General features: G+C 37.5%; 1 protein-coding gene across 1 annotated transcript in view; it reads left to right on the forward strand.

The window, feature by feature from the left end:
* The window catches only part of LOC134657834 (calbindin-32), a 108,295-nt gene extending 88,140 nt beyond the window's left edge, over nt 1-20,155 (forward strand). Inside the window, exons 4-12 of the mRNA XM_063513410.1 lie at nt 7,285-7,374; nt 8,146-8,232; nt 9,294-9,350; nt 10,865-10,948; nt 12,456-12,511; nt 14,363-14,408; nt 17,176-17,232; nt 18,063-18,134; nt 19,946-20,155. Coding sequence (XP_063369480.1) covers nt 7,285-7,374; nt 8,146-8,232; nt 9,294-9,350; nt 10,865-10,948; nt 12,456-12,511; nt 14,363-14,408; nt 17,176-17,232; nt 18,063-18,134; nt 19,946-20,098 — 702 coding nt within the window. The 3' untranslated portion in view covers nt 20,099-20,155. The remainder of the gene's footprint in view (nt 1-7,284; nt 7,375-8,145; nt 8,233-9,293; nt 9,351-10,864; nt 10,949-12,455; nt 12,512-14,362; nt 14,409-17,175; nt 17,233-18,062; nt 18,135-19,945) is intronic.
* The last annotated feature ends 677 nt before the right edge of the window (nt 20,156-20,832 follow it).

A 20,832-nucleotide genomic window follows, 5' to 3' on the forward strand; every position in this document is an offset into this window, starting at 1 on the left:
TAAGTAAGTAGTAAAAAAAATCCCAAAACGCCTATGCAACGCGTCTAGTACACCACATGCCTTACGATATGCAGAAATGCTTTAAGCAACCACAGTTGCCGGGTTTGTACTTACAATTTACCGTCACATGTTTTGATCGCTAATCCTGTGTAATACACAGTGATTTAATACATTCTATGGTTTATTAATGTAACTTAATAATCGAACTATTTAATGTCTATTGGTTGCTCAAGATATATTTAGTAATCTTAGAAATGTAGGGCATTCAAATAAGAAACACGTCAAGAATCTACAGAACTATTGTTTTGAAGTGATATTATTTGGTCATCAATATTAAGTAGGTCTAAAATATAGTTTTAAACTAATAGACCAATAAACGCGGAGTAGTTTAATATACATTACTAATAGAAATATCTAAATTTGAATACTTGAGGCATTTTAACACACGCAGCAACTTTTTACACATCGCACTTCCTGAACAACTTGCAAAGTAAAATAGATAAGAAATACTGTGGTTGTGTCTATATGGTTGAAACATTTTTTAAATATTGTCACGTTGGTAGTCTGTGTTTTAAAAATTGTTTATACCGTATCTGTGCAGCCCTTCACAGATAATAAATAAAAAACCGCATACACTCCTTTTGCAACTCGAGTTGCGACGATCATTTTAGAGGTGCGCAATCTTGAAACTCTAGTTGCTGGAATCATGTGAGTGGTTATATACAAACTAAAACCTAAAAACTATGTTAGTATTGGTAACTCACTAATGACAACGTATTTTTAATTAAGTGTTGCATCACTGAGCACTCATTCCTTACAGCTATTGTCTTCAGGAGGCTGTTCGGGCTGTCACGTATTCTGTTCAGAAGCGATGCTATCTTTTTCCGCAGCACAGCATTGAAACTGTCAACGCGTGCCATATTTGGTGTACCTTTCTTTATATTTTCTGTTGTACCTAATGCAAGTTTTTTACGCCAAATAAATATTTTCTATTTCTATTTTGAAATCACGGGACTGATGTTCTTAAAATGTTTTTTTTTCTCCTGTTATCATTTTGCATAGCTTGGGCAGCAAGTATGTGCACCTGTGTTACGAAATCCACAAGTTGGTATTAAAATATATTGAACAGCTTTGATCGGGATATAAATATATAGAATCACTGGAAACCGTCACATTGATATTTCCGATTGAATTGTCAGCGATTTATAGCGCCACACTTCCTCTGCGAGCGTTCAGCGTGTGATGATAAATAAAACGGACAAGCGCGAGTCGGACACTCACGATCAGTTCCGTAAAAACGACTTTACTCAATTGAAAATTCAACAACATTCATTCATTCAACTTTATTATTTACGGCGTTAGACGCTATACCTCGTCATTGTGACCAAATCAGAGTGCCTACCGCAAACACTAAAGTTCGCAAATTGCGGCCCTCTTTTATTTCAATTAAGGTAATTAGAGTGACAGAGAAAGATGCCCGCAATACGATTTTCCACTTAAGTCACGTTTTGACGTTCAACATGTTCTTAAATATAAGCAGGTTTTACCTACTGTACCTAATTTCATCACTAGTTTCTAGTGGGGGGAAAGATTTTTCTGTAGGTAGGGCTTCTACCTTTTCGTCGGACACTTTCTTCTGAGAGAGAAAAGCAAATAACAGTCTCTTTTGCACACCTCAATAAAAGATAACAGTAAAAATCACAAATTTAAAAGTTGAGGCAGTTTTATCACTACACCTATACTATTACTTTTATTTTATTTCCCTCTCAGCATAAAATTTTCAACAAAATAAAGACGTAATAAGCCCTTTTATCTTAAACGTCCATTTCGCGTGCTCAAATACGCAGAAAAACACTAAACGGCCTGGTAAATAATCACTGCTATACATCTCCGCGGCTGACACACGCAGCGGCTGCCTGATGGATGATTTCGGGATTCCGGGGTTCCGGAATTCCGGGCCGCTGGGACCAAGTGTCGGCATATTCAACTGACACTTCTGTTGAGGCTATTAATTATGAATTCGCTAACAAATACAAGTCGTGAATATTATAAACAAGCTTCTGCTCGCGAGTTCACCTACGTAGAAGTCTCTTTTTCTCTAAAATACGGGGTCCCTTTGTTTCCTATAAAGATTTAAGTCATAATGTATTGTTTGTCATATTATCATTAGTCATAAAACTGAAACCGATAATTTTTCAGGATTTTCGTTGATTTTCGTAAGGTATTCCTATAGATAGGTTAGGTTAGGTTGGGTTTGTTTTATGGCAATCCTGAAAAGTGACGCGTTTCTGAACCAAGTCAATTATGACTAACGAAAATGCGGGCAAACAATACATTATGACTTAAAACTATTTGGGAAACAATAGAGACCCCTAAAATACATTTTAGAGGAGGTATACAGCATTTGAAAATTTATAAAAGTTATGATTTAAATAAATTGAATGAATAAATTATAATATTAAATATTTTGGCATCGATGTGGCAATGTGACGCGGGTACGGTTGGTCGAATCCTATTGTTAAAAGGCCACAATATATTGGCAAAATTATTGTATTTACAAAGTCAATGCAGCGTATTAAATACTAAATGAACCCTCTGTTTCCTTCAGTATCTATGGCAGAATGAGGCAACAGTAAATGATCTACTTTGTGCTCTTACACTACTAATTATTCCGTTATCTATTGATCTATACTGTGACTAATTATATTCTATTTTAATGTAGATTATCTATTTTCTTTGGAAATTACCTATACTTATGGAGATATCTGTTGTTTGCGTGATAGACACAAGGAAAACTGATATATAGATAAATTATTTACATAATTTTTACCTAACTACGAAAAAGCTATTTAGTCCGAGTGACTGACATTCATACGACGATGTGCAATTTGTGTAACTTCTTGCCTCGCACCGCTAAACTGCGGAATGAACTGCCGCCAAAATGAGCGTACTCCCGTCTTCAAGGTCGTATCAAAATAAGATCAAAACCGTTACAAGTAGTTTAATCGGAATCAGGTTCGCGTATGAATATCAACGACAAGCATAAAATTGTCTAACGCTCGGTCAATTAATATAAGAGCTAATATAGTAGCAATAATACCTCTGAAGTGAGGAATTATCCTCCAAACCAGGGCTCTATTCCTTAAACCCAGATTAGGAGATTAATGGCTACTGATAAGGTGTAGGCACAGACAAGACATCCTCTAGACTGAGCGTAGTAACGCTACCCCCTCTGCCACTATATACGGTAGTTTTACTCCATCTTCGAGTCAAAGTGTCAGAATCCCGTGCCGTGATTGGTCCGTGTCTTTGAACGGACCAATCATGGCATGGGATTCACTCACCTCGTCCCCCCGCACCCCCGTATTTTTGGCAGCATCGGTTTCATGAAATAATTGCTCTAAACTCCGTCTAGAGGATTCCTAGTCTATGCGTGTAGGTGTCTGACCTTCGGTCAGTGGGGTATTTCATCAAAGTTGGCAAACACATATTGGATCTTCGAAGATGTATTTATTATTCCTACTCATAATTAGACAACGAACTAGAATAACTATAGAGGTCTGACTAGAGCTCAAAAATGATTCGGACGCGCCAATAAATAGGGGGTTTCTGGGGGGCGATTTTTGAATTTCGATCGCTCGATTTCGTCCCTCGAAAATCGGTGGAAAACGGTGAAAAGCTAATTGTTGAAATATGAGCAATATAAATTAGGAATCTAATAGTATTGGCCACTATGGCCATTGGGCATATATGCCTAATAGGATTATTGAACGAAATACACGAAATCGAGCGGTCGAAATTCAAAAATCGGCAAATGTATGAATTCACTTTCAGTTAACTGCTAATGATGGACTGTATAAGCCGTATCCAGACGAGCTGTGCAAATCGACCGATTTGACCAGGAAAATAATTGGCGCCAATCTCATCTAGCGTCCACACGTACACAATTTAATCACCAATTTGCATTCCATAGATACTAACTTCGAAAATTGGCATTTTTGTGTCCGCACCTGCTGATTTGATCGGGGAATCAAATTGGCGTTTGCGCCCTCACGGCCTGATTCGATCGGACAATTTCATCAGATTGGCGAAAAATTGTCTCGTCTCGACTCCACTATATTAGGCTTAGCTGTTGTCAGATTTAAATACTAGGCTTTCGTTTGCAGCCTAATTAACTTTAACTATCTAAAAATGCTCATCTTACTTGTTGTTATATAATTCCTTAGCCCGCCCCTACCTTGAATGTGCATCCCAAGTTTGGAACCCTCATTACACAGTCTACAAAAACGCGATTGAAGCTGTTCAAAAACGATTCCTGAGGGCTCTTCATTATAGAATGGCTCATGCTCCATTGTCATACGACAAGCTCCTCGAGCGCTACAAACTTAAAACACTGACTAGCAGACGCAATGCCCAAGACGCTATTGCGTTGTTCAACATATGTAGGGGTCATTATAACTGTTCAGAACTGCTAGAAAGTATTGGTTTCCGTGCTCCAACCTATAGAACACGAACTACGTCCTTGTTCGCGTTGCCTGCCGCGTCGAGTAACGCTGGAGTCCGCGCTCCGCTTCGCAGAATATGTCAAATGTATAATAATAACCTGGTCTCGGTTGACATTTTCAACAATAATCGTGCAAATTTCAAACGTAAAGTAAACTTACTGTTATGATGCATTATGTACTTCCTCTAACTTTCCTCAAACTTTGCTTCATCTTAACTAGGAAGTTTTGGCCCAATATAAGCTTAGTCCTATATTTACCATAAGTGTAATTATCTATAGTTCCTCATTTCGCTTCTCCAATGTTATGTGATTGAATCTTGACAGTACTGTAATTACTATTATTATCATCAATGTACCAATATTAGTTTAGTATCTATTATACCACACAATTTATACCTCAATCCGAAGACAATGCCACTTAAATATTCTTAGTTTATAAATCTCAGTGGGAATTGTCCCAGGATGTAGGTTGCACCTATTAATGTATAAACCTATGTCCTATTTTTGTATTATCTGCCTATGTCTGTTTTTTTCCCCAATAAAGAAAATAAAATAAAATAAAATAAAATCTATCGCAAAAATATCAAAAATGATAACTGGGGTCACCATACGAGTATAATGATGAACAATTACCCTTCCTGTTGCTTAAAGGCTACCCCCTTATTCATAAACGCGCTACAAACCTCCATTAGCTAATAATCGTTTGTCCTTATCTGTCATTTTGACTTATGTATTTATCAGAAAGGGATAAAACCTAATTTAACTAATTCAGGCTCGTAAAGTTTTATGAATAAGGGGGTAAATATTTATTTTAACTATTCCTACTAGTGGCAATATGTTTTATGCGATATCACAGCTGCACAATATCTGTGACAATTTGTCCGTATTCTGCCTCTATGGCGCGTCGCCAAACATTCCTAGTCAGAGAGCCGACGACACTTTATATATCTGGTCGAGTTTCATTAAGACGAAACAGGAGCTGAGATTTAAATATTTTAGGTAAATGTACCCGTCTCGCTAACGGAAGCGGCTTCTTAAACAAGTGCGATAAGGACGAGGCGAAAAATCCTGCGTAAAAAATCTCAAAAATCGAGGTTTCGTACTCGACTATTTCCTCCTCCAAAACTTAACCAATCGTAACCAAATTTGGAAATCTAAATGATTATGAAATTATCTGTGTCGGACCGTTTTGGTTTTTTGGCTAATTGATATCAGTTTTGAATACCACGCCTCTCATTGCGGCATAGTCAATTAGGCCATTTTGGCCATTTTTGAAGGGCTCTAGCACCTTAAAAAACAAAAACATAAAAAAAGGAAAACGGTCCGACACAGATATTGACAATATTAATCTGTGTTGAAAAAATCATTGCTCTAGCTTCAAAACCCACGGAGGAAACAGTTGAGTACGTTTGTATGGAGAAATTACCACTCCTGTTGGCTCTTAATATCGATAGATATTAATGTTGTAGGTGTTTTCGCATGACTTTAATCGGAATTTTATGTTTTGCCTCTCAAACATATATTTTATGTTTGACAGGCAAAATTGAGAATAAATGAGAGTAAAAAATGATTTGTTCGTAATTATGAACACAGAAGATTGCTGGTACTTTCAGTGCTGATTGTTTTTTTTAAGTCTATTTCTATTCCAATTTACTTATAATTTTGTTACCGATAGATTATACCTACGTATGTTTTGTTTATATTGAGACATACTCGTATAGTACGTTGTCATATTTATATTATAAGTAGTACTCTATTACGAGTATATTTAATTTCCCATACAATTTGAGCAGTTTGTACTGTTTTTCGTTAGTAAGTACTCTCGAATGTTCTAACGTGATATTTTTCACGCCATCTCTCGAACCACGCGTTCGCACGTTTACTATATATATTGGTTCTGATTTTCAGAGCCCACTCGCTGAATACGACAAAACCTTTAATTTGGTTACACAGCTAGCGATATTACATTTTTTAATACGGATTGCCGAAACAATCTAAAAAAAACGTGTGGGAATATTTGAAAACTGTGGAACTATTTTGACCTGAGAGAACCAAAAGTTTTTTAAAAGCAAAATATTTTACGCTACATTTTTCGTAGGTAAAGTATCCGTTTTTTGTCGCCATTTCAGTAGCCCGAGTCTTATTATTTATCCCTATTTATTTATTATTTATTTATTTATTTAATACAATTATGTTTACACGGCATTAGAGTAAAAATACCAATGCGCCGAGAAACGCTTACAAAATATTTCATTACAAGAAAATTTTGTCATTTTTGCTTATAAGAAGGTGATCATTTTTTTTCCAACTTTCAAGCACTGTAATTTGCACGAGTAATTTGTATAATAACATCAATCGTCGGCCAACAAGATCTGATATTCTTTGATTAATCACGTTTACAAACATCACAGCATCACAGCAATCAGAATATTCCAGAACATGATTAGAATATCATAAGCGAAAATTTAAATTTCGAAACGGAGCGCGGCGACGGCTGCGTTCCGAGCTTAAAATTGCTTCCCATTCAAAATGGCGGACAACAATGGACGCGTTCAAGTCGCAGATAATAATTTAAAAGTGGGTTTTATACTTTTATGCTAACTGAAATGAAAGGAGGGATTAGAATACTTTTAAATTGCTACCTTTGCTTTTAAAACATTGTTTAGTTCCACTATACGCTCCGATTTTAGTAGTCGGATGCTATAGTTTGACACGCCATTTCGATCAGTAGAAGAGTTCATTGATTGAAAATAAATCAAGTCTTTTTTTTGTTGCTGCAGGCGGTGTCGGATTCCATGTTGGTGGAGCTGAAAGCATGTTTCATGGAGGCCTACGATGACAACCAAGATGGAAAAATCGATATACGAGAGGTATTCATTATATTTTTTTAATAAAGGATACATTTTAATAAATCCCCAACGCAATCCAACGGATGAACCAATTATGATTAAATGTCTCAGAACCACTGAAATCTACTTCCAATTAAATAAAAACCGGCCAAGTGCGAGTCGGACTCGCGCACGGAGGGTTCCGCACCATCAACAAAAAATAGAGCAAAACAAGCAAAAAAACGGTCACCCATCCAAGTACTGACCCCGCCCGACGTTGCTTAACTTCGGTCAAAAATCACGTTTGTTGTATGGGAGCCCCACTTAAATCTTTATTTTATTCTGTTTTTAGTATTTGTTGTTATAGCGGCAACAGAAATACATCATCTGTGAAAATTTCAACTGTCTAGCTATCACGATTCGTGAGATACAGCCTGGTGACAGACGGACGGACGGACGGACGGACGGACGGACGGACAGCGGAGTCTTAGTAATAGGGTCCCGTTTTTACCCTTTGGGTACGGAACCCTAAAAACCGCATCCAAAACGGTTCTCTTGCTTAAGAACTACGGTACCACAGATAGACACACACACACATATAGCGGTCATACTTATAACACTCTTTTTGCGTCGGGGGCTAAAATATGGGAAAAAATATCGATACTGATGGCAGCGTCTGCGGCACTGTAGGCCTAGCAGAGATAGACTACGCGTCTTTTCTATGTTAATAAAAGAGGGACGGGTTGTCTATCCACCTCACCAGCTCACCATCCTATATGTATGTAAGCCTATAAAATGAGATGACTGTTACAGCTGGCGCAGCTATTACCTATGGAAGAGAACTTCCTCCTGCTGTTCCGATTCGACAACCCGCTAGAATCCAGCGTCGAATTTATGAAAGTAAGTACATACAGTAGTCCTATAGATGTTTATAAATATACCTAACAGTAGGTCACCTCTGAAAATATAGACACAGATGACAAAGAAACAAAGACTTGTATACACTTTAATATATGGGCAATATACCTATATTTCATTTTTAACGACCACACACCACACACTATCTACGGCCGGCATAAACTCACGACACACAAACAATAGTTATTTGTTTTACAAGGGGGCAAAGTTGTTGTTTAACCGCTCGTGCTAATATTGATACCCGAGCAAGCGAAAGATTCCGAAATTGAACCACGAGCTTATTGAGTGGTTCGAAATATGGAATCTTGAGCGTTGCAAGGGTTTCAAAGCACGAAGGTTAAAAAAAATTTGCCTCCGAGTGCAACACAAAATTTTTCACCACACCAGCCGGAAGAAAATATTAACTGTAGGATATCAAACAAAATCAAACCAAATCATATCCAAAAGAATGTTATTAAATATTTATCATTCAAAATCATCATTTAAAAGTTAATTCTACCAGCACACATAAGAATACAACTTTTGCATTTGATTACTTTGTCTCACGTGTGAATAAAATGCAACTTTGCTATCAGCTTTTGAACAATCAAGAGGGCCTTTACCAGTTGGTGTGGTGAAAACCACTTTTTAAGTCCGAATCGCAATTAGTATTCCGATACTACTAATTCGTTTCAACAAAGGTTTTTAGAAATCCTACCGACTGCGCCATGTAAGTCAAACACAAGTTCGAGACAAATCTGGGAATACCCACATATACTTACCGATTCTTAATATACCCACAGTGTATACATATTTTTGGCACTTTTTTCGTATCGATATTTTCAGACGTAACTGTACCATATTTATGTAATCCTCATGAGGATTATTATTATTATTAGGTATTATAAGCCTATACAGTATCCCACTGCTGGGCAAAGACCCCTCGATCTCCACTCGTCTCGGTCCTGAGCAATAGATTGAGCAAATGAGGATTACATAAATAATTTCGGGTTATGAGCGCCCGCCTCGAATAAATATATGTCAACTTATGTGTTTCGTTGTAGATATGGCGAGAGTACGACACGGACGGCAGCGGGTACATAGAAGCTGACGAACTGAAGGTAACGATTCTTTCAGGACGATTCTTTCTTTACGAATTGATCTCGTAAATCTCGCAAGACATCTCACTAATACATATAGTCTGAGTAATTGAGTATCCAATTTTATCCAAATAAGGGGCAAATTTTTGGAAGTTTACGACTATACCACCAGTTTGACACTAACATATTCGCTAGCGTGTGCGTAACTTACTTTCTATGCATTTCGCTCGTAATCGCATATTAGTGCGGACGTTAACGATTACTGCTAAGGCAGTCGTGGTAAGGCTACTAAAGTTCATTTTAAACCATGTCATGAAGCTTTGTTTTAATCAGGTCGTCGTATTTAACCAGTAAATATTCATATTATTATGTACTCATGGCATTACTCGTATCTCTGAAACCAGTAGATATTCATATTATTATGTACTCATGGCATTATCTCTGAAACGGACGTCATTATCTCGGCCGCGTTGCATCTTAATTGCAGCTAGCCAAGATGACAATCGTTGATAGAATACGCCAATAGAAACTTGAATAATACTCGTATATGGAAATAGTCATGTGACTTTTCCTAGCATTTGTCATCCCGATACATTTTCTTTTCGTTTAGCGTTTGTCGATGATGGCTAATTTTTTGTGTTCTGTGGCTAAGTAACTAGCTAAGCTAGTCAGAATACTAGGACTATGACAGTGAACGGGTTAGAATCACAATGAAACGTCTGTGCAAACTCGTAACCCCTCTTTAGCTGATTAAACGGAAGTTTCGGAGTGTTCATTATTAAACTCCTCGGCGGTGACAGCGCAATTCAGAAGGCCTACCGCGAACCACGTTCGACGTGTTGCCTCCCTGTCACACTTACGTACGAATTCACAAGTGCGACAGAGAGGCAACACGTCGAACGTGATTCGCGGTAGGCCCTCAGGTCCAAATAGCGCCGTCAACGGCGTCAACTAAATTGATTAATGTAAGAAAGTAGGTAGGTACCTGATATAGGATGAAATTACAATTTTGAAATAAAGGAATGCTTTACCTGCTCGAGCGGAAATTGTACTCGTGACTCCGATGGACTGATTAAATATTTACAATTTGTCTATCTTTTCTTTGTGTTTGTGGATTAACAGAGCTCGGCAAATCGCGGCTCGCGATCCGCATGTGGCTCCTTGGACCTGGGGCCCATTTCTCGAACGTTATTATGCTAATATAATTACTATGTATGTTGTCATAGAAACTCATACTATACGACAAGTAATATGTCTAACACCGTTCGAGAAATGGGTCCCTCCAATAGTGGCTCTTCAAGACACCCAAACTTACTTTCCTCGTATATTCGAAATGAAAAGTAGAGTGTTTAACTCGGGTGAAAGGCACCATTTCAGCCGCAGAAGCATTTCAGCAGCTATTCAATGCTTTAGAGTGGCAAACTACCTCGACTGAAATGAGAGCCTTACATCCCTTGGCTAAGAATTTACTGTTGTATAGTAAAGGTTTTACTTGTAGTTGGTCAACGGGTGTCTAATTTCAATATTTATTCCAGAATTTCCTCCGAGATCTCTTGAAAGAAGCGAAGAAGATCAACGACGTGTCCGAAGATAAGCTCATTGAGTACACGGATACCATGGTAACGATATTTTTCCTCGGATTTGTTGGATATATATAGCTGGTCAAGCAAATCTTGTCAGTAAAAAAAGGCGCGAAATTTAAATTTTCTATGAGAAGATATCCCTTCGCGCCTACATTTTTCATTTTTGCCGCCTTTTTCTACTGACAAGATCTGCTTGACCAACTACGTATACATATGTAGTGTTGGTAGAAACTTGAATATCTTGAGTCTAAATTTAAAGATCTCGACTCGTTTTTACGAGGCTTAGCACTTTAAAACTCTCGAGCACAGACAAGACATCCTCTAGACTGAGCATAGTAACGCTACCCCCTCTGCCACTCATACGGTAGTTTTACTCCATCTTCGAGTCAATCCCGTGCCGCGATTGGTCCGTGTCTTTGAACGGACCAATCACGGCACGGGATTCGCTCACCTCGTCCCCCCGCACCCCCGTATTTTTGGCAGCATCGGTTTCATGAAATAACTGCTCTAAACTCAGTCTAGAGGATTCCTAGTCTATGCTCTCGACTCAAGGCGGACACAAAAAGACTCTGGCACGGAATAAAGACTCCTTAACACTTTTATAGATTTTATATAATTTTATATGTTTATATTTAATGTAGGTACTATATGACTAGGTCAATTCATGCTAGATTTTTCCATGATATCTTTTATATTTAAAGCGCTAAGACTACAAAATTAAAATACCTATGTCGAAACATACGAAATTATGAAAACAGCGACGCAAACTGCAACTTTCATTTCCCTTTTTAGAAAACGCTTGCAGAATTACATTAGAGAAATGTAAAAAGGAATTATTAAAATATTCTATTACACTCGGAGAAAGCAACGCTTTTAACTGAAATTTAACATTCTTAACTCATTAAGTTAAATTATACGCTTATTAAAAATTCGGAAGCTCATATTAACTGCATTATTTGCATAAACATAATTGTTTAAGCAGAGTTTTATTATACAATTGAATTAATATAAAATTAAGTATTTATATGAATTGTTTGGTCGCAGGCGAAGACCTAGTTTTAGTATCATATTGCCAGTGATACTGATACTTATAACCGAGCGACGGTACGAGCAAAATTTTAAACAGAAGTAATCTTTCAGAGTAATTGAGGTAAAATGTTAAAACCCTTTTTATTCCGCGTTTTTTCCGGGCATTACAGACAGACCCTAAAGTACGTCACAACGTACACAAGTGTTACTATTAAAGTCCCTAAATGTAGAACAATTAGACTGTGACAGATACTTTAAAACGCGAACTGTAGAGACCTGTAGAAAATGGCGGATAATTTTATTTTGTTTCATCATTGATACCTGTAGGTATTAAGTTGGTATGATAATTATAGTGTGTCAAAGGTCTGTTTGATTTCAAACATAGACCTAGAGAGTCATACTATCTTTGTCTTACACTAGTACTAGCACCCAAAAGAAAAGGATGAGTGTAGTTTTTTTTGTTCCTATTTACTGACAAGATTTGGTTGACCCAGTATAATATGTCTTGTTTCAGCTCCAGGTGTTCGACTCAAACAAAGACGGCAGGCTACAGCTCTCTGAAATGGCGAAGTGAGTAATTTTCAATAGTTTTATCACAATTATAACCTCTAGCCGCCCAGAGACCTAAAAAAGGTCTCATGTTCCATTCTAATTTGAATCCTTGTCAAAACAAGTCGAAATTGCATTTTTATTGGCAAGCTTTGACGTCTCGTCGGGTGGCTAAAGTGTCATTCTATGGAACTTGCTAACTGTAGCCGCCGTGCAGGTCAGGAGCTCGACGACTTAAATAAAAAGGCTTCGATTTAAAGTAAACTGATATAATCTTCCAAAGGTACTGGTTTACAAGGGTTCTTGCCAAAACGGTTAAATGTAGAAGTGGTGGTTATTGTATGGAGGCTGATAAAAGAGTGATTTGCAATATTTGATCAGTACAAAAGGTGGCTTAAATTTAGGTGCGTCTAATTGGCCGCGATACAAAGTATGTGGAGCGCCCCTATTGGTGCTTAAGAAAAAGCTTCCGAACACTAGCCAATCCCGACGGCCGCGTTTAGCTACTGCATTAGGAATATATTATTGGGTATTGAGATTTTATACAATACAAATATAATAAAGGTATGCGTTCGCAACCCTAACAATGTAAACAAAAATCCCTAGTAAATTGACATTCAGAGACATTTTTAATATGGCGGTTTGTTTACATAGTTAGCAAGTTCCATAGAATGATACTTTAGAGGATAATATCACTTCAGATGGAAATAGCGATTCAAATTTTACAATTTATTACGGTTGTAAAATACGACCATGTCGATCGTCTGGACGTCTTGGTGATTGGCGCGCATCAACGCGCAAGCACGACTTTCACTTCATTTCGCATGCGCCTACCAGCGTGAGCGATCGTCAGGGTCGAAACAAAATAAGATCAAAATTATAACAAATTGTTAAATCTGAATCGGTTCATAACATTAATTGTATATTGCCGATAAGCACAAAACTTAATTTGAAGAGAATATTATGTCAAAAACCGGCCAAGTGCGAGACGGACTCGCGTTCCAAGGGTTCCGTACATTACACAATTTTTAACTATTCTGTTTTTTTTTTATGAATAGTGAGTAAAATGCCTTTAAAAAACCCGTAGGGGTCGGATCAAAAACTAAGTAATTAGTCCGACTCGCGCTTGACTGCACATTTCTAATAGGTTTTCCTGTCATCTATAGGGAAAGAATTTTGTGTATTTTTTTCAAAATTTTAGACCCAGTAGTTTTACTAATTTACATCTGTGTACCTACCAAATTTCAACTTAATTGGTCCAGTAGTTTCCGAGAAAATAGGCTGTGACAAACGTACAGACAGACAGACGAACGAGTGATCCTATAAGGGTTCCGTTTTCATCCTTTTGAGGTACGGAACCGTAAAAACATACTTATGATAACTTATGATCCGATTCAGCCGTGACTTATGAAGATGATTATGAAACAATAGCTGAGCCCATACCATGAGTGACTGACAGTGTCAAAACTGACATAAACGCCATCGAGAACGTAATTTTCTTTATATCTCGTTCGCACTAATATGCGAGTACGAGCGAGATGTATAGAAAGTAAATTACGTTCTCGATGGCGTTTATGTCAGTGACAAACTGATGGTAGCCGTACCGTAATTTCAGTGTCTACATCTAGCATCGAGTAGCGGAACTATCAGTACTGCTACTTGACAATAGATGTAGCACCGTCCGGAAAGTCTTATCTGAACAGCATAAGACTTTCCGGTCGGTGGCGACATCTATTGTCAAGTAGCAGTACTGATAGTTCCGCTACTCGATGCTAGATGCTAATAGTCTTTTTGGTACTAAAACTGATGTATGGAGTGAGCACTCTATGTATTTTTTTCTCTATGGCCGTACTGATGACCCTTCCTCCACAGACTCTTGCCCGTCAAGGAGAACTTCCTCTGCAGACAGGTGTTCAAGGTGAGTCCACCGTCGAGGCGGCCATTTTGTTTTACAAATGTCTGTGTTTTTCGAGTGACTTGATTAATTTACTGAGAAATATCTATTATAATATCTTTGCAAATAGTTTGGGTACGATGACAACTTTCATGTTCAAACAATTTATTACCTTAAAACCATAGAACGCTAATTCTTTCAAAACTCTATTGAGATGACATCTGTCACCGTACACAAGCTATTTGAAAAAGGGGGTTGATGAAGTTTAGAAATTGGAAATGGTTAAAAAATTTAAAATTTCAGTTTATTTTTAATTAGTTCTCTTTCATTCAAAGATTTAATTGACTTGGTCCTTAAAAAACACCTTTGATCTAGAACTTTCAAAATCCATTTGAGTTTTGCAAGCAATTTACGCAAGCTGTAAATTGCCGTACCTATTTAAATTTTAAAATGAATAATAAGTACTATGATTTACCGAAACTATCTGCGATTTATCATAGACTAATTTTTTACCTTTTAAATCAACGTTTAAGGGCGTCCGCTAGCTCTGGCGCGGTTGCACAGAGCGGGTGAGCGGGTAAACGAAGTATAGTACCTATAGTTAGTCAAAACAAATTAGTAAATAAGAACAAAAAAAACATACTCATCCTTTTCTTTTGAGTGCTAGTACTAGTGTAAGACAAAGCTAGTATGACTCTCTCTGTCTATGTTTGCAATGAGACAGTCCTTTGACAAACTATATAAGCAACGCTAACTGGCGCTTACGCATGCGACGGATTTTACCTGCAATGGCAACCGCGTGCGTGCGCCCGCTCCGTGCACTCGCGCCATCTAGCGGACGCCCTCATCTTTGGTTTCAGTAAAATTAAGGTATAACTATGGTTATATGATCTACTTGACTTTGAAAACATACACCGATATCAACCAACTTTGTTTATTACTAAAGTTGTAGACCAAAACTTTTATATGTGTCGAACGATCCCTGCGAATTCCGAAGGTCATATGTTCTGTATAACCCACTTCCCTCGAGGTTATACCCAACCTAACCCTCTCATCCCAAGATAACCTTTTTATATATGGAAATATCTTTGAAATAGCTCTGCATATGAAAATTCCAATTCCAACGGATTTCCATACTTAATCTACCCTCATCTTTGCATTCAAGTGTGAGAACGTGCCTTGTATATTACATAAGTGCAAATGAAAAGAAACTCTATTTCTTCTAGCTAAAGCATAGTTTTATCTGACACGATATGACCACAGATAACGAAATTTGTAGTTACTTAGTGTGAAATGAAATGCCATATTTTCACTTACGCATTCTGCATGGAAAGTTTTTGTGTTTAATTGTAGATGTCACTTTTTAGACGTTGACAAATTGATTCAGGCAATATTCATTTATTTGAAGGTAAATACTTACATTTACATTTTAATAATAATACTCAACAATTAGAAAATAATTTCAAAGCGAATATTGTCTGAATTTGTCATAGATATTTATTTTACGCAACGCATACTTAAACCTAAGTTCTTTCAATCTGTAGTCATTTCCATTATTATAATTTTGTTTAAACCGACATTTAATATCAGTCATTTCAAAAAAGTAATTACTAATTAGTTAATTACCCAAACCTATCACAGTTACATATATAGAATAACCTAGTAGAATTTTTCATACATTTGTATACGTATACATAATAATAATCATTAAACCTGCGCATTTAACATTTCTATTTTGTCACACAACATTAAAACCACATTATTCACACATTCTCACGAATATTTCACTCTATTACCTATAAATTATGTGAATAAGAAATATGTTTACATTACAATAAAGTTATCAAATAGAGATATGAAATATTTCTACGTTATAACGAACTTAGAATACTAGGTATTCGCCCTACTGTTTGAAGTACACGACAATACTAGGTATTAGTACTTAGTATAACTTTTACCTGCTTGAATCTATCTTTAATTTGCCTGTCTGTGTCCTAACACTGCGCTTGTGTTGCACTTCGCACTCTAGGAAGGCATGGAGGGGATAGAGGTGAGTCACTGTGAAATACTGTCGCAGGTATTTCTCACTAATATCTCTTTAAGATACAATGTATACTTGTTACATTCATTCAACTTAACAGTTATTTTTGTTAATGACAAAATATAACAATTAATTTTAAAGAGATTAGCTATTGAAGTTGAGTGATTGTAATACCCATTTAAAAAATAACACTTTAGTACGAGTATTTACTTTTTCACGTGAATTATTAGCGCACAGGTACACTTTACATATTTATTTTTTACTGTTGAATTAAATACTGCTTTAGGTATTTTATATATTTATTTAATTTTCCATAAAAAAGAAAGCTTCAGTCGACAATAAGTGCTCCAAAACTTACAAGCAGGCAAATATAATCTGGCGAGCCAAGTCAGTAGAAAAGGGCGACATATTTGAAAAATGTAGGCGCGAAGGATCGATCTTTCGAACAAATTTTGAATTTCGTGCATTTTTCTACTTATTGGCATGCTCTAGAGTATTCTCTTCATAGTCTGATTTTAACCTCACTTAAAAACTATTATCGTCGCCGGTACCTTTAGTTACTTACTAATAAACTAGATGGCGTTATTGAGCAAGATGAAGTTGAGCATTTTTAGTGTCATCTACAGAGTGACAAACATGTAATCATGTAAAAAAATGCATCATTTCTGATTTATTTCGCAACATAACCAATCATTACCCCCAAATCATATATTTTTATTAATGCTACTCGATTTGTTAATGCCTGCCCAGGGAGCAACGAAGCTGACTAAGGACGATATTGAACGTGTCTTCTCGCTGTACGACCGGGTAAGTTCATTCACTTTCTTGGTAATAATGAATCTATTCGAAAACGGTCAGTATAACCTCACGAAACAACTCTCTATTAACCTAGATCTCGACACGCGATACGTCGTGTCAGCCAAGTTGAAAAAAGAGGAACTTAGGACGTGGCGTCCGTATGTTATTTACATGAACCCATTTAAACCTTCTTAAATTTAACTCAAGAACTATGTAATAAACATAAACACATGAAAGATTCAATTCCTCTAAAAAGTCCTCATCACCCGTATTAGGTATCAAGCGACAAGTCAACATTTTACCATGGTACGATTCATCTTTACAATCCGTCGTTACAGACCGATCCAAACGACGGATTAATAGAGTGTATGTTAATATCGTTGACAATTTAAGTACTTAATCGAAGACGATATTGGAAATTAGAACAAAAACCCAACACACGTACACAGTAACGATGAATCGACATTGTATGGTTCTTTGCTATCAACAATTTGATTGTTGTCTCATTCGAATCTTGACGCAGGTGCCGCACGCGCTGCGATCTCCAATCGATCGTAACGATCAATTGCTCCGTATATAGCGTTGCATCCCTCGATCGCGCATCGATCGTAACGACCAATTGCGTTATGTATTGACTAAATAGCATTCGCTGGCGATCGTCACGATTTTCGTGAGATTCATCGAAGCGATTAATCGTACCATGAGTGAACCCCTTTTAAATTGTAACTTGTCACTTTATTTTGGTTCTGAATTTTGCTGGTCGGATTTTGCTGGTAAAACTTAGTAGGCTTTCAGCCATATCTACATTATTCTTACCTAGCCTACCGTTTCTATTTTAGGACAATAATGGCTCCATCGAGAATGAAGAGCTGCGCGGCTTTCTGAAGGATTTATTAGAATTAGTGAAAAAGGTAATTAATTGACTTTCTACTCTAGTTGTTTTACTTTTGGGTTTTTCTTATTTCAATCAAGAAAACTATTAATAACGATGGACTTGGGGCGGAAGCAATTTTTATTTAGTAACTTAGTAAATAGGTACTTTAAAATATATCTTATACCTTTAAATGAGCAATTCTTGTATATATATCTATCTGTCTATCTAATACCTTTAAATGAGCAATTCTTGTATATTTATTTATTTATATATATATATATTTCGGGGATCTCGGAAACGGCTCTAACGATTTCGATGAAGTTTGCTATAAGGGGGTTTTCGGGAGTGAAAAATCGATCTGGCTAGATCTTATCTCTGGGAAACGCGCATTTTTTAGTTTTTATATGTTTTCCGAGGAACGCTCGGTCTCCCAGATATTTATCTATTAACTAACGACCCGGCCCGGCTTCGCACGGGTTAACAAATTATACATAAACCTTCCTTTTGAATCACTCTATCTATTTAAAAAAACCGCATCAAAATCCGTTGCGTAGTTTTAAAGATCTAAGCATACAGACAGACAGACAGACAGCCGAGACAGCGGGAAGCGACTTTGTTTTATACTACATTGTACATGTATGTACCTAGTGATATCTCTAGGAAATCAGTTTTATCAGCAGAAAAAGCAATCTGGCAGGCCAAGTCAGTAGATAAAGCGGCAATTTTGAAAAATGTAGGCGCGAAGGATCGCTCCCTCATACAAATCTGGAATTTCGCGCCTTTATCTACTGACAATGTAGTCTTGCCAGAGTCTATCATTATCAAACTGATTCAAAAGCATTTAATTTTATCTTTCACGATTTTTAGGGTTCCGTACCCAAAGGGTAAAAACGGGACCCTATTACTAAGACTCCGCTGTCCGTCCGTCCGTCCGTCCGTCCGTCTGTCACCAGGCTGTATCTCACGAACCGTGGTAGCTAGACAGTTGAAATTTTCACAGATGATGTATTTCTGTTGCCGCTATAACAACAAATACTAAAAACAGAATAAAATAAAGATTTAAGTGGGGCTCCCATACAACAAACGTGATTTTTGACCGAAGTTAAGCAACGTCGGGCGGGGTCAGTACTTGGATGGGTGACCGTTTTTTTGCTCTATTTTTTGTTGATGGTGCGGAACCCTCCGTGCGCGAGTCCGACTCGCACTTGGCCGGTTTTTATTTTTAAACGTGAAGGATGTAGAGTCTGTGCGGAAAGAGAAGAGTCGTGGAATGTATGGGGCCCTGATGGGGCCCAATGCAAACCACGACTCTTCTCGAAATGATGTCACTAAAATGCATGGCCTAGTGGGTAGTGGCCCTGCCTACGAAGCCGATGGTCCCGGATTCGAATCCCGGTAAGGGCATTTATTTGTGTGATGAGCACAGATATTTGTTCCTGAATTATGGGTGTTTTCTATGTATATAAGTTTGTATTTATGTATATTGTCGCCTAGTACCCATAGTACAAGCTTTGCTTAATTTGGGCAAGTTTGGGGCTAGGTCGATCGTTGTAAGATTATCCCCAAATATTTATTATTTGGGCGAATCAACTTTTTCTTGTCACTAGTTGCCATGGTTACGGTCTCCTGGGTCACTCTTAAAATACTAGTTATTTCGTATTTAAATGAACCAAACTTGAATTTTTTGGTAGTTATAAGGCCTTTCCATAATGGGACATCTACTAAGCACGTTTGTAGAACATGGTACAGAAGCTCTTCTAAGAAACTATGCTACTATTGTCTCCTGGGTGATGGGACAGAATAACAACAAGAAATAGTTGATTGACCCATTTATTTCACAAATTCCAGGATTACGACGCCCAGGACCTACTAGAGTTCGAAGAGACCATCCTCCAAGGCGTAGAATACAGTAGCGACGGCAAAATCAGCAGGAAACAGCTAACTATGATCCTTCTAGCACTGGCCAAGCATCATCAAGAAGAAGAAGTGACCACGCCGTAAACTCGCGAGTTCGCGTCCGCCACTCCGTCCCGATTTCTGAACGAATTTTCTAAAAGTGCTAACACACTATCGCACCGCACCGCGACCTTGGTGCGTCGCACCCATAAGTGAGAGCGGGAAACAGATATCTCTTTCTCGCTCTCGCTTATGGGTGCGTCGCACCAATGTCGCGGTGCGGTAGTGTGTTACCACTATAACTGTCACCACTTAAGCGGTCTATAGATTGAACGATTTTACTTCGATTTGTCATTGCGTCAACTGTTAAAGTCGTAACAGACTACCGCACCTCACCGCGACCTTGGGGGTCGCCGTACGTGCGTTAAGGACGCAGCTATAAGTTAAAGCTAGAAAGAGATATTTTTACCGCCCCAAGGTCGCGGTGCGGTGCGGTATTCGGTAGTCTGTTATGGCTTTTAACAGTGTATCGGTTAGAATCATGTACCTATTTGTTAGTTATTGTCCTGATAAATCCCTTGCAGAATTGCAGGCAGAGATTTGTCGTTGTACTACTTGTACTGTAGATAATTTCTGTAAAACTTTTTGTTTTTAACGTGGTGACCAACTTATTTATAGTTTCTTCTATACTCTTTCGTTGCACACTCCGAGACATTTGTCTTGATTTATGTTATTGATATAAAATTTTAATAGGTATTTAAATGATTTATTAAAAAATATGGTACGTTACAAAGTAAGTTTACCTACTAGCCCATTTAATGCACCCGCGATATTTTCGC

The sequence above is a fragment of the Cydia amplana genome, chromosome 21 (genome assembly GCF_948474715.1).
Source record: "Cydia amplana chromosome 21, ilCydAmpl1.1, whole genome shotgun sequence".
Classification (NCBI taxonomy): domain Eukaryota; kingdom Metazoa; phylum Arthropoda; class Insecta; order Lepidoptera; family Tortricidae; genus Cydia; species Cydia amplana.